Consider the following 15155-nt stretch of genomic DNA (forward strand, 5'->3'; position numbering starts at 1 on the left):
GGAAGGAAACAGGGGAGGGTAGGGAAAGGAAAAGGGGAGGGGATTGGGCCTCCGGTAAACTCACTCACTCGGCGAAACACAGCGGAAGCGCTGTTTCACGCCGGTTTTCTGTGAGGACGTGGTATTTCTCCGGTCGAGCCGGCCCATTCGTGCCGAAGCATGCCTCGTATGCCTGCGCATAATATGTCACTCGAAAGAATTGATTTTCGATTTTGCGCCAATCGCCTGCGAGGGTCCAAAAAGCTGCACGTCTATTCCCAGTGGGAATCTACCTGCGCAGGCATACCTATTCAGGTGGACCTCTCCGATAGACCGTAGCATGTATGGTAGCCACAAACGTTTAGCCACAAAAAAACTAAATTTTTTATGGTTTTGTCTCGTCAAACTGTCTAAAAATCTGTCACTTCCGAATTTGTTGTGATCTCTTCATACTGCTGTATTTACGTTTCAGTTAATATTATAATGGTGTGGCCTACGGACTACGACGTAAAACTAGACGAGGTACCACAGTTTATTTACTGTTACCATTATATTAAATTTGGAGATGATATAATACAACCCGACCAAATTACGTAGGTTCGCCAAATGACCATAAATCATTTTAATGTAATGAAATTAATTTGCCCGTTTAGTATGACGCCATGGACTTGCCTGGACAACAGTTGGCAGCGTCCCAGGCCTCGTCCACGCTTGATCACATTCTTCATTTGGACGTCACTGCTCCTGCGCCATGTCAAAGACTGACGGCAATTGTTGCGAGTATTGGTAAAGGGACGATTACATTCAGCCACTGCCACTGCTCACACTACCGGCAATATTGGGCTGAATCTGTAGCAGTTACGACGCGAGTGAGCGTTTACATTCAGCCCTCTACAATCTACATACTTGCCGCATCGGGCAGCGGCAGCGGCATGAAGAGTGGCAGCGCGAGTGCCTATTTACAATCTCGCGCTTCCTGACTTTGAATCCCAGGAAAGGACTAGGGTCTAGGATACATTTTATCTCGAAAAGAATGTACGGTTCTCGCGCGGTATACGATTTTTGGCGCAACGGAGTTGCAGGCGTCATCTAGTGCAGATATTACAATTTATCCTATGTGTATTTTTATTAAACTAGAGATCGCCCAATGGTCGAAATTCGACCTTAGTTTCAACGACATTAGGACTACTACCTATATTTTGTAAAAAATATTGACTTTATCATTTTTTTTTCAACTCTTGTCTCTGGGACTTAGCTGATCTCAGACTGGCCGTGTAAGCATTGTCTAATAGTATCTTAGATACGATAAAAAAAACAATAATCCATTTTCAATTTGTCAACTTCAGTCAACTTGTTGTCAACCACATTGTCAACAGCATAAACTTCAACAGACTTCAACCATAAATAAAAGAGTATAATTCGTATTTATAGGCTTGTCATTCAGAAATCTGTCATTTCTCATGTGTGTGTGTGTGTTGTTGTGTGTGTTATGTTTTATTTGTTAAAAAAAAGTATGATAAAAGCATAATATTAAAAATAATAATAGCTCGATGCACTCCTTCACCATATAAACTATAACTGTGCAAAGTTTCATGCACCTACGTTTCCCCATTTTTCGTAAAAAGGGATACAAAGTTTTTCGTTCGCGTATATGATGATGATAACAAGATATTATGGGAGCATTTAAGCAAGCAATTTTTTCATAAAAATGACAAACGGTTAACTCAAGTTTAATCGTAGGGAAATCTTCACGGGACATTGAGTCTATAGAGAAAATGTTAGCTGCCGGTATGAATATAGCATTAATAAACTTCGTGTTTGGAAAACTCGACGAGCATATAGAAACGATAAAGAATATTCGAGAAGCTACTAAGAACTACAGCCGATCTGTTGGACGAACTTGTCCTTTGGCGATTGCAGGAATGCTGTATGGCAAAAAAATAAGAACTGGGACTATACTGCCTGTAAGCTATTATGGTCCATCTATAATTTGTATAATTGGAATCTCGTAACCGGCTCCAACGATTTTCATGAAATTTAGTATATATACGGGGTTTCAGGGGCGATAAATCGATCTAGCTAAAGCTTGACCGCTATAAAGTCGACACTCGTAGCATACTCGTAGCATACATTTAGTATGCTACGAGTAAGCTACGAGGGTCGACGTGTTTTATCAAGTCTTTGGTTTTATCGAATACCACGATAAACAATAATCAAATATCTAGTTCTAATTTAAACCACCACTTTTTTGTATTCGCGCGTTTTACATCTTTGGACTCGCCTCAGCCCTCACGTATTTTGCAGACCTTCGGTGAAAAAGTCGAATTGAAAGCTGGTGAGAATTTAAGGCTGACTACCGACGAAACATACAGAGAACGTTGCTCGGAGAACATAGTATATGTCGATTATATGAATTTGTCTGAGCAAGTAACTAAAGGGACGAAAGTATATCTGGATAACGAGAAGATTATGTTGTTAGTGGATGTAGTGTCAAAAACTACGGTCACTTGTAAAATCGTTGTCGGTGGCCATCTTGGATCTAACAAAGACGTGTTCGTTTCGAATACAGTTCTAGACATGCCTAATTATAGCGAAAGAGATAAAGAACTGATTGAAATAGCTATACGAAATCAGGTGATGCAATGAAGTAATTATAATATGTTTAACTTAGATAAATGATTGGTCGTAGCGCACGCGCGAGACCAATCATTCATCTAAGATAATAATTCATGCTCATTAAATTTGTCTTTGCTTTCAATTTGTTTGCAACTTTTTGCGAGCCATGTTGGCATAGAAAATTGTAAAATAGTGAGCAATTTTATAATAGTGAGTTCCTTGAAATGACGAACAGCCTATAAAAGTCTACAAATTATAACCACCACACAAACAGGAAAACAGTTCGTGAAGGGGGAAAACGATAATGAAATAAACTACGCTCGTACATTTCAGTTGGACATTCTTATCGCGCCTTTCGTAAACTCCACCGATGCCATTACAGAACTGAGACACTTAATGGGCGAGAGGGGGAGGAGGATTGCTATTGTCGCCAACATTCAAACTATTGAGGGCTTCCATAACTTTGACGACATCCTTGCGGTAATTATTATGTGCGAGTTTTTTTTTTCAAGAAGCTATAAGATACGCTCGGGTAGTCTTACGAGCGAGTTTTTTTAATTGAATTTAAGAAGTTTTTTTTTTAAGAAATAAGGGAACAAACGAGCAAACGAGTCACTTCCGTCGCCCATGGACACTCGCAGTATCAGAAGAGCTGCAGGTGCGTTGCCGGCATTTTAAGAGGGAATAGGGTAATAGGGTAGGGATGGGAAGGGAAGGGAATAGGGGAGGGTAGGGAAGGGAATAGGGTAGGGGATTGGGCCTCCAGTAAACTCACTCACTCGGCGAAACACAGCGCAAGCGCTGTTTCACGCCGGTTTTCTTTGGGAACGTGGTATTTCTTCGGTTGAGCCAGCCCATTCGTGCCGAAGTATGACTCTCCCACGTCTAAAATGCCACGTATAAAAGCTATGAGATACGTGCTGGTATACTTAAACTGAAGAACCTCGTATCGTTAATATTTTTTTATGATACTGAAATAAGTATGATATAATTAATATTCAATTGAAAATTTCATTGAATGCAACAATTAGAAAGTCAGTTTGGCAACGCAACGCTTGAGCTTCCAGTGCATTATGGCAATAATTTAATTACTAACAAGTTGTCAGGGGAAAACCCCGAGTGTGCAGGCTTATAAAATTATTTTTGAAAATATAATATGCAATATAGTTTAGACACAGCGAGAGTTTAGACACGAAAATATCATGATTCATGATGTTTCAGAAAACAAACGGCGTTATGATAACACGTCAAGAACTCGGATCAGATATTTCACCCAACAAACTGGTGATTGCTCAAAAGAACATGATCATCAGAGCAAATAAGGTATATTTCATGTATCGTGTTATCATCGGTCAGTCAAGGTTTGGTTACTATTAAAAATTATTGCCACGCAGAAAAACGACGCGAGCCCTCACAAAGCTCGGCTTTTAGCTAGTTACTAATAAGATAATCCTGAAAAGTCTAATTAGAACAATACAAAACAACAGAAACTCTACCTACTCTCTAAATACATTCTGAATTCTTTTCAGGCAAATATACCAGTGCTGGTAAACGCGCACATACTAAAAAGCATGCGTAAAAAGCGAGCACCGCTCAGGTCAGAGTTATGTGACGTAGCCAACTGCGTGTTGGATGGTGCTGATGGTCTGGTGCTGTCAGCTGAAACCGCCATAGGCCAGTCCCCTGTAGATACCATAAGGGTTATCACTGAAGTATGCAAAGAAGCCGAGTCATGCGTGTGGAGTGAACGGATGTTCCTAGAAATGATGAACAAGGTATAATGCAACAGAATATTGACAGGATGTAAATAAAAGGTTTGACGAAACTATAACAGTAGAACGAAAGTAGGCAAAAGAAATTACTTTTTGTATGGGAGCAGTTCTTGAGGTTACATCCTATGGACAGTCTCCACAGGCTGTACTATCTCAAGTCCGTCTGTCTGCCTGTCTCCATTGGAGACATAGGTACATCGATGTCTCAATAATAGGGTGAAGAGTCCCGTTTTATCTTTTGGGTACGGAACCCTAAAACGCCAAACCTTCAGAGCTCGAACATTTCTCACATTTTATAGTCCTAGGCATTATAAAGAAAGCATATTGTATTTAGAGGACAAGTCTTTATTCTAGCAAAACAAGGCTCCAAAGCCACTGGTCTAATTTTAATATTTAGCATGTACAGGATGTAACAAAAATAAGTGACAATACTTTAGGGTATGTACGTATTCCTTGTAGAGAGTTCACTGTGAAAGTAGCAGCGCTGAAAGACGAAATTTTTTTTTCACTTTTGTATGGGCGAGGGCCCGAGCGTCACGAGTTTCCTCATACAAAAGTAAAAAAAAAATTGGTCTTTCAGCACTGCTACTTTCACAGTGAACTCTCAACAAGGAACACGTACATACCCTAAAGTATTATCACTTATTTTTGTTACACACTGCATATTACGGAGTTGATCACGGGGAAGGACAAAGGTTCCTTTTACTCCAAAAAAGGCATAGTTTTCACAATATTTTCGATTTTGTGCACTAAGAGACTACATCTAGTGCTCAAATTGTTTGCAGACTCCCATGCCATGCGATCAGACAACTGGCACAGCGTTGTCGGCGGTGCTGGCGGCTCAACGCCTGCTCGCAGCGGCCATCATTGTGATGACTACTTCGGGGAAAACTGCACAGATTATATCTAGGTATTCAAATATCAAGTAATCATGCAAGGGCGACAATAAGGGCTGTCCCTTATTTGATTCGCGCAATTTTTTTCATATAAATGTGTCACAGAAGGGCAAAAAAATAATAATCGCGCGACTAAAATGCGGACACTCCCTTAGGCCGTGCGCCCATTGCAACTTTTTGTAGCGATGCAGTCGCGATACTGTCGCATATTTGCATCGATACAGTCGCGATGCAGTCGCTAGCTGTGTGTTTTGTGTGGAGTTGCAAATGCGACTAACGAGCGTTAGTAGTGATGCAGTCGTGCGCTTCATAGTCACGCGACTGCATCGCTACTAAAAGTCGCAGTGGCCCTTAGATTGTCCCAAGTGCGGTTTCAGATTTTTTTTAACAACATTTTTGCAATAGCATTGCAAAATTGTTCCTGGTGGTTCAATGGTGGTTTTATGAGGTATTGACATTGGCCAATCAAAAGCGCTACTGAATAGATAAACTCCGGTCATGAAAGCGGAAAATTTGATAATTATCCACCATTTAGATTCCAGTAGAGTAAACATCACACGGGTATTGATTATACTGTACCTATAGTTAAATGTTCCTATTTCAGGAATAAGATTTTGTTTTTGACCATTTGACATTAATAAATTTTGTTGTATGGAATCTGGCGTAAGCGTTTCTTGAATAAATATTTTTTACTTTTCATAATATTATTAATCTTCATTCTCAGGTATAAACCAAGATGTCCGATCGTAGCTGTCACAAGATATGCGGCTATAGCACGACAGCTGCATCTGTGGAGGGCCATCATGCCACTAGTCTATGAAGGTAAGCACATTTAACTGGTAGCATTATGCCTACTCTATAGTTTCTATAGTTAGTATGTACTATCAGAGAAATTGATTCCTAGAAAGATGGCGGACCTAATGGTGCGCTTATACGGGCAACTAAAATTGCTCAACCCCAGTCAATTCTCGTCAACTTGGACGTCACGACTACAACAAGCAATTTGCGGCAACAAGCAGCAATATTGCGCAATACAATATTGTGTGATGTGGCCATCGAATATTTGAGCGGTACGACATTGAGCGATATGAAATAAATTGCTCTGTATTGCTCCACTAATTGCTCCAGATCGATCCATTCGTGTCGCCGAGCAATTATTGCCGATTATTGTCCGTGTAAGCGCGTCAAACCCATTCGACCGATCACCGTCCGTCAACTGCCTAGGAATCAATTTCCTCGATGGTGCTTACTAGATAATGCCGAAATTCGTTTATTGCGCGAAAACCCTTTATTTTCCGCAATAATAACTCTCCTCCTCCTTTCCCGTATCATAAAGTATCTCCATACCAAATTTCATCTAAATTGGTTCAGCAGTTTAAGCGTGAAGAGATAACATACAGCTGACAGATAGACATACTTTCGCATTAATCATATAAGAAAGTTAACATTTTGATTGAACGAATTGAAAGGGTCCTTATCGGCAGTGTTAATTGCGTTGATGATTCACTCTCATCTTTGAGCGAGTAGATTGTAGTAAAAATAAATTATTTTTATATTATCAGCGTTTGAAAGATTTAAGAATTTAAAAAACAACCTTCTGAAAAGGTTTGAAAAGGCTTGTGTATAAATTATAATAACGTCTAAGATTAAGATGTAAAGACTTAAGATTTTTATTTAAATGAGTTGGATTTGCGCACAGGGTTCCGTATCATGATACAAATTTTACATGTTTGCTTAATATGTTGTTATTTTTAGGGAGTACAAAACACAGACAAAAACATATAACACATATAAATAAGTTTTTTTTCTACATACATTTTTGAAATTTTGCACATTTATTCAGACGCTGATAATATTATATAGTAACATATACGAAAACTGGGCAGTTCTGGAAATATTACATACATACGGGTCGAATTGATAACCTCCTTTTTTGAAGTTTGAACAATTTCAGAGACCCCAAAATCTGACTGGGAGCAGGATATGAAGGAGCGGATAAAGTTCTGCACTTCGTGGGCGATGGAGAGGGGCTTCATGAGAGTGGGCGACCCCTACGTGCTCGTGTCCGGCTTCGTCGGCGCCGGCGCCTCCAACACCGCCAGGATTGAGTACGCCACTGATGATGTGGAATAAAAAGTTTTGTTCTTTTCGATTTATATTGTTATGTTATTGATTTCTGCTTATTTTAATGTGCCAGATTATAACAGTGAATATTTAAGTTATTTTTACTATTTTTTGTGGCTGACAGTACGTTGCATTTAAATACTAACGTGGGTGAGCCATGTTTCGGCACGAATAGGCCGGCTCGACCGGAAAAATACCACGTTCTCACAGAAAACCGGCGTGAAACAGCGCTTGCGCTGTGTTTCGCCGAGTGAGTGAGTTTACCGGAGGCAAAATCCCCTACCCTATTCCCTTCCCTACCCTCCCCTGTTCCCGTCCCTTCCCATCGCTACCCTCTCTCATCGCTACGTGATCAAAAACTGAAAACATAAAAAGATCACCAAAAACGAAGCTAATAAATTCTCACACATGAAATTCATAACCAATAAGTGGGTGTAAAATATGCAAGCACATTTGGTATGCAAATGATGTAATTTAAAATGTTGTAAAATGATCAGATGACAGGGAGGCCGTCAAAGGGTTGGCCGACGGGCAATTTGCGCAGCTCTCTGAGGTGCCCAAATTGAATTTATGTAACCTCGCCTTCACACCCGATACACACGGCCAGATAGGATGGGGATAAAAGTGATCGAATCTAGGGAGTATCGCTAGGGTTTGGTTGGATCTTGTACTAGACGGTATCCAGCTAGATACTAACTATATATAACTAGTTTTAACTGAAAACAATTCGCTAATAATAATTATAATCGGCTATATTAATAGTATATAATCGGCTAATCGGCAAGATTTAATCAAATGAAAATAGTAAGACTGCATTTCGGATTCTGGCCTTAACATTTTTAAAACGTGACCACGTCTCTTTAAAATGTTTTTAGCATTTCTAAAACCTTTTCGTTTGTCTCGAAATGATCCATATTGGGAAATGCAATTGTGAATCTGGTAAGCAATAGTTAAATAGAGCAAATTGGCCTGTTGTAAGGGGCAAAAACGAGCGTGTTTTCTCTACACTTCGGAGCGTCGATGTGAGTTTTAGCACAGAATAGATAATAGTACAAGTACAGAAGTGTCACTGCTTTGATGTTCACAAATGCCGGCGTTTTATGTGCCTACATAAGTAATAATAACAAACGGACCGCACGCGAGCAGCCGACATTGAGCTCTCTGGCGCCGCGCGAAGGTCGACTTTATTCCACACCAATTCCACACCTTGTCAGATATTCCGAAAATAGGGTTGTCAAAATCAAATACCACGCAAGGTATATACATACGGAAACTGTTATACCTACCTATTAGGTAAATGAATACCGAACATATAAATCAGTTTACACAGACACGACACGTGATTTTCTTTTGATGTAAGTAGGCAATTAGGTACTTATGGATTATATTATTATGTAAGTATAATGTATATGCAGCTACCACCTATTTTAAATAAGTATATTTATTATAATTATAAAACATTTGTGTGTAAGTATATTTAATAATATTATTATTATAAATTTGCTATTTTTTTCATTGTCCTAACAATCGGCTGAATGCAGTATTTATTTTAAATAAATTTTGCCAATTAAAATATGACACTGCGTAAGAGGCGCGCGCGTGCGCCACGAGTCAGTTCGCGGCAACCATTGAATCGCCCCGACGCGACGTCTCTGTATGTACTTGTAGCTCGGCGGCGGAACGGCGCGGCGGAGTGACACCCCCCTGGTTTTAGGGTGAAGCCAAACGAGCGTAATTTGTGAGTTGTGACTTGTGAGTCGCAGAAATTCGGTGGCATACGCTCGTGTGAATCAAACAGGACTTTTGTATGAAACTGAATGCAGCAGAATTTCTGCCAGCCGAAATTCTGCGACTCACAACTCACAAATTACGCTCGTTTGGCTTCACCCTTAACTGACTAGAAAGAGGCATACGGGGAAAATACCACCTTTAACCTACCCCAGTTTTCCTCGGTTCTTAAAAATATTTTGAGCTGTGTGTATTTGTCTGGCGATATTACCGTCAGGCCGGGTGGCACGTAAGCGACCGCGGGCCGCGCCAAAACGTATCTCCATTGCACCGAGCGTGCGATTTACAGCACAAATTCCTTTTGATGATGCCCTGCATGTTAAACTTACAAATATTTTTATAAGACCATTTGAGCTCGTTATTTGCTCGTATCATCAGCAATTACGAGCAGAGGAGCCAAAGAAAGTCAAGTTTAAATTTATGTTTCTTTACGGCGTTGGGATAATCTAATACTTTGGGAATCATACCTTCTGCAACTATTCGCCATCGTTTCACGCGAAGAATATACCATCCTCATTACCTTGATCAGTGGCAGTCTTCCACAGTGCGCTTTCGCGTAACTTTCGGTCGGGCACTGTAAAATTCTGGAATTAACTGTAACCAGTAGGTACTTAGTACAATACGACCTGCAAACCTTCAAGAAGAGAGCGCATTGCCTCTTGAAAGGCCGGCAACACACATGTAGCTCTTCTAATTTTGCGTGTGTCCATTTGCGACGGTAGCTGCTTTCCATCATGTAAAAAAACATCACAATAACATGAGCATGCGGCCAATATACTCTTTTCTTTGAAAGAAAATAGTATATCGTGTAACTTTAAGAGCCAGGACAGTACATAGGTTAGCTTGTTTCATGAGGCCCGTGCAGAAGGGCTGCAGATTCGATTATTATATCAATGCCACATACGGTTTTAAAAAACGAATTATAAGGCGGGACTAACAAATCCATGTGGCATAGTTTTTATTATTCGTAGATGTGGCATCACAATTCAGTGTCTGTCAAATAGCTTACCCAACGTACATGATACAAAGGCAACATGGATTACTGAATTACTTTTCGCCAGTTTGTTACGCCAGTTTTGTTTGCCATTTCATGAATGTCATTGTTAAAAGTTTCTTTGTTAAATTCTATGTTAAAAGCACTACTTAACTATGATCCAGCTAAATCCCAACATTAGCACTCGTAGTGAGTAGAATTCTAGCGACACAGCCGGTCCGGCGCGCGCTGTAATTGCATCCGCTAGCACCTTTGTGGATGGCCGTTATTACCTGCGTTTCAGGATTCTTGGAAAACTCCGTCTGGAGTTTACGCATTGCTGTAAAGAGAGTTTAAAATGTTGAATGTTAAGTATTTTCCATTATTATTAAATGCTATAACATGATTCAGAAACAATTTAATGATTAATTTACTTAAATTTAATGAAGGGATTGGAAGATAATGGATGGAGCTTATTTAATAAAATAATATCTTCACTAAATATTAAGTCAAGTGATCATAATATTATGTATTTGAATGTGGCCGTAAGTCCTTAACTATCGATTTGATTTTATTTCGTATGTTTCGCCATTGGATCTAGATCGCTTTATTTTAAATTATTTCTATTTTTACGAGTCCTGTATAAAAAGTTAATAAAAAACGTTAACGATTCAAATTCTGATTCATAAATTCAACATGTTTACTTGAATAAATACAAAAACAATCCCGAAATTTTCTTCAAAGAGCCACGGCGTAACGGCCGAATATTTCAAGCTTAAAATAAATACAAAGCGATTTTTTGTTGGTCTGTTCTAACCCATTAACACAGAGGCTGGCCCCGAAACTTGCGCCTAATTACATCAAATAAAAAACTTTGGGCGTTTAAATACAGCCGCACATAAAAAAAGTTGAACCCTTTGTGGCCTTTATACATCTGTTTAGATTGCTATATTTGTTTCGTTAATTTTTGTTCTGTTTTTAAAAAATTAACAAGCTCAAATATTGTTTAGGACTATTTTAATTTTGAAACAAATTGCGTAAAATGTACAAATTTTAATTAATAAAATAATTAATAAATCGATATGAAATGTAGAACAATTTTTGAAAGCCTGTACTGAACTTTTAGATTACCAAATCTACATACAAAATTCTGAAAGAACAAGCAATAATTCTTCTAAAATACTTTTCAAAACACGTCTACCGCTTGTTATTCTTAAATAATTCCGAGAATAGTCGAAAGTTGGTCTCATTTCGCGAAGCCTTCCATAATAACTTTACCGGCCACGTCTAATTTAACTTGTAAACATTACATTTAGCTCGCGGCTCCAAAAGTGCCATTCGCCGGCTCCATCCCGCGAAAAAAAATCACTTTGTTGTTTTTCCCTCCATTTTCTCTATTCCGTTTCATTATTTCCCCGCCGCTGACCCTGTTTCGTTCGAGTGCCATTCAGCCGCTAGTTTAACTGAAAACTAGCGCGCTATTCAATTCGTGAATTAACAATTCGTGTGTTTTATTTCTAACACACTTTTATCTTGAAAATCAACAACGGGCTTTAAAAAGAGTAGAGTAATTATAAAAGCTGCAGCTAAGCTGTAAAATTTTGATGCGAGGCACAACGCTTCATGTAAAATATCAAAAATGTTTGAAATTCTGTGCCCGTTTTGAGTATACCTTCGAAATTTTTGTTATATCGAAGACCAAGATCGCTAGAACAAAGTTTCACTAATCATCTCAGATCTCAATTGAATATTACCAGAGCCCAGACTCTATGATTTAAGTCTTGAAATATTTGTGGAATACCAGGAAAGGTTTATGTTAGGTGATACAAAGTTCACCCGGTCATCTAGTAGTTTATAAAAATGCCATTATATATCGCCAGAGCGCGCAATATGGTATAAAATTTGGTCACCGCCATCGTAGGTGTCGGCGTATAATAAGGATGGTGGAGTGGTCTCATCGAGTTGTGCTCTATCGCTGTCGTGTCGAGCACACTACACTGTCAATTGTTCAGCGACCCCCGAGCTTTGTCATTTCGATGTTTTTGTGTAATCATATTTTGCTCCTTAAAGTTGACGTTCTCGCTGCAAGGCACGTGAAGAAACTTGAACGTTATAAGCAAATTATAAAGTTGTCCCGGCAAACATTGTTTTGCCATCTAAAGTATTTCGCCCAGTGATATTTTATTATAAAAAAACATTTATTTCGCCCATATTATTTTATTGAAGTGACAACGTCCATCGCTATACCGTCGCACAAACAATGGTCGCCGTTAGTCTCGAGTTGTAATAATTTACTGTTATTTATTCAACGAATGCACTTATCGATATATAAAGTAGCCAGTAGCCGATTCTCAGACCTACTGAATATGCATATAAAATTTGGTAAAAATCGGTGAAGCCGTTTCGGAGGAGTACGGTGACTAACATTGTGACACGAGAATTTTATATAAGACTAGATATTCCGCGCGGCTTCGCCCGCGTAAATTAGATATTTCACAGAAAAATTAGTCCACAAAAAAAGCCTATGATCCTTCACGTGGTCTACTTCTTATCTGATCCAAATAACAGAAAAAATGCTCTAATAGTTCGTGAGATAAGCCCTTTCAAATAATTTCCCCCGTTTTTTCCACATTTTCCTCTATTTCAGCGCTCTTATTAGTCTTAGCGTGATAAAATATAGCCTTTAGTCTTTCTAAATAACTGGGCTATCTAACACTGAAAGAATTTTTTAAATCGGACCAGTAGTTCCTGAGATTAGTGCGTTTAAATAAGCCCTTTCAAATAATTTCCCCCCGTTTTTTCCACATTTTCCTCTATTTCTTTGCTTCTATTAGTCTTAGCGTGATAAAATATAGCATATAGCCTTCCTCGATAAATGGGCTATTTAACACTGAAATAATTTTTCAAATCGGACCAGTAGTTCCTGAGATTAGCGCGTTCAAACAAACAAACAAACAAACAAACAAACAAACAAACTAACAAACTCTTCCGCTTTATAATATTAGTATAAATAATATTCCGGGTGTAACAAAACTAAATGAATATATAATACTTAAGGGTGTATATGAGTACTCTGCAGAGAGTTCACTGTGAAAGTAGTAGCGCTGAAAGAGCATTTGTATGGGCAAGCGCCCGAGCGTCATGAATTTTCCCATACAAAAGTAAACAAAATGTTACTCTTTCAGTCCTGCTACTTTCACAGCGAACTCGATATAGGGAACCCATACACACCCTAAAGTATTATCACTTAGTTTTGTTACACCTTGTAATTTGTATAAATTTAAGTAGTTTTTATAGTTACAACACCAAGCAAGCAGGTAATAATCGGAAAATTGATTCATACGGAGATGGCGGACTTATGTAATTTAGGTGAATTTCAAATCAACATAAAAGTGATGATATTTTATACATTACCTTTAAAATACCTTATACGACAAATCAATCCCGTCTTCAGTGAAGATGAAAATAATATGATTTTGTGTATTAACATCATTTTATCAGACATTAGACCAATCACAGTCAAAGGCCTAGATCAGGGGTCACCAAATGGCGGACCGCGGTCCGCTTCCGGACAACCGACCCATTGTGTGCGGACCGAGCATGTTCGAAGATGATCTTTGTTCATCTTAGGACTTCAACATCTCCAGGATTTAATGTCAATACTCAATATCTATAGCTTGCACCAATATTTCACTCCAAACTTAAGAGAGATAATTAGCTACAAAAAATGGTTACTTTTCTTATTGATATCTAAAAAATACCATTGTAATTACCGTAGTTACCTATGTTTAATAAAAATTAAGTAAGTATATATACTTACTTAATTTTTTTTGACATGAAATGACCATCGCGGTCCACACATTTTATAAAATGTGTGGACCGCGATGGTCATTTCATGTCTTAAAACGGACCCCGAGTGAAACTAATTGGTGACCCCTGGCCTAGATCATAGCGTATTCATAGCATAAATTAGTCTATTATCTGTGGAGTAAAACATAATGGGATTACATATTCTAGAAGGTTCCATAGGCGGGCAAGGCCGTAATCTCGTTAGGCGTACGTGCGACGCCTGCTAACACTCAAAGGAACCTCTAATGATTGCATTGGGGATGCAATCAACGCAGTATAGTGAATTTGGGCCCAGTTTTGAGACATTTTACATGATTTGTCTATGCTAAAAGGTTTGCTTGCTGAATAGGTTTCTTTTGTTCAGTTCCGATTTGAACGCATTTTGGTATTTGGCAGTGGTATAAAATTGAATCTTTAAACATTTATATGTGCCATTTTAATAATAGCTCCCACACCGGTTTCGGTGACGGTGGCAGGTTTCATTGAAACCAGGCCAGCTACGCAGGAGTAATTTTATAGTGCCCAAGTATACGCAGGAGTAATTTTATAGTGCGCAGTACACAAGAGCACTCTCTATTCCTTTACTCTCATAACCCAGTGGGACGGCAGACCGACACGACCGGCGAGAGATCAGGCGCAGGACCGACTTTTTACATGCCCATCCGACGCATGGATCATCTTACTTGTCAGACAATCAGGTGATCAGCCTGCATTGTCCTAACCAAACTTGGAAATAACATGTTTCCAACGCGGGAATCGAACCCACGACCTCCGAGTCAAAAGCCGCGCTCTGTACCACTAGACCACGGAGGCGTTAATTGCGTGCCATTTTATAATACCTACCAAAAAGAAGGTCTATCTGTAGTGAAAATACTGCATGAGTGATGAGACATTTGCAATAATTAAGGAGTGTACTCGGTACTCGATTCTTATTATAATTATTTAATAAAATGAGGTACTTAATTTTTTAACAAATTTCCCTTTAAATAAATGAATCATGGATCCTGAGTGAATTACGCGGCTAGGCAAGTAAGTCATACTATGCGACCGGCGCGGCGGCGTGCGCCATGAAATAAACACCGCGCCACTACCCTTCCCGCGCGCGGTGTCCACACTTTGGGTAAATAATTACTTAACTTTAAGCTACATTTACTCAGT

The 15155-nt window shown here is 39.0% G+C and overlaps 1 protein-coding gene across 1 annotated transcript; it reads left to right on the forward strand.

The window, feature by feature from the left end:
• Nucleotides 1-460: 460 nt before the first annotated feature.
• On the forward strand, nt 461-7412 carry LOC121726948 (pyruvate kinase-like). Its single transcript, XM_042114600.1, has 10 exons — nt 461-501; nt 633-765; nt 1720-1943; nt 2284-2613; nt 2929-3075; nt 3817-3918; nt 4125-4370; nt 5153-5277; nt 5988-6085; nt 7218-7412. Exons 1-10 carry the CDS (start codon nt 463-465, stop codon nt 7394-7396), a joined length of 1623 nt encoding a protein of 540 aa, XP_041970534.1. The 5' UTR covers nt 461-462; the 3' UTR covers nt 7397-7412.
• The last annotated feature ends 7743 nt before the right edge of the window (nt 7413-15155 follow it).

This window comes from Aricia agestis, chromosome 5 (genome assembly GCF_905147365.1).
Source record: "Aricia agestis chromosome 5, ilAriAges1.1, whole genome shotgun sequence".
Classification (NCBI taxonomy): domain Eukaryota; kingdom Metazoa; phylum Arthropoda; class Insecta; order Lepidoptera; family Lycaenidae; genus Aricia; species Aricia agestis.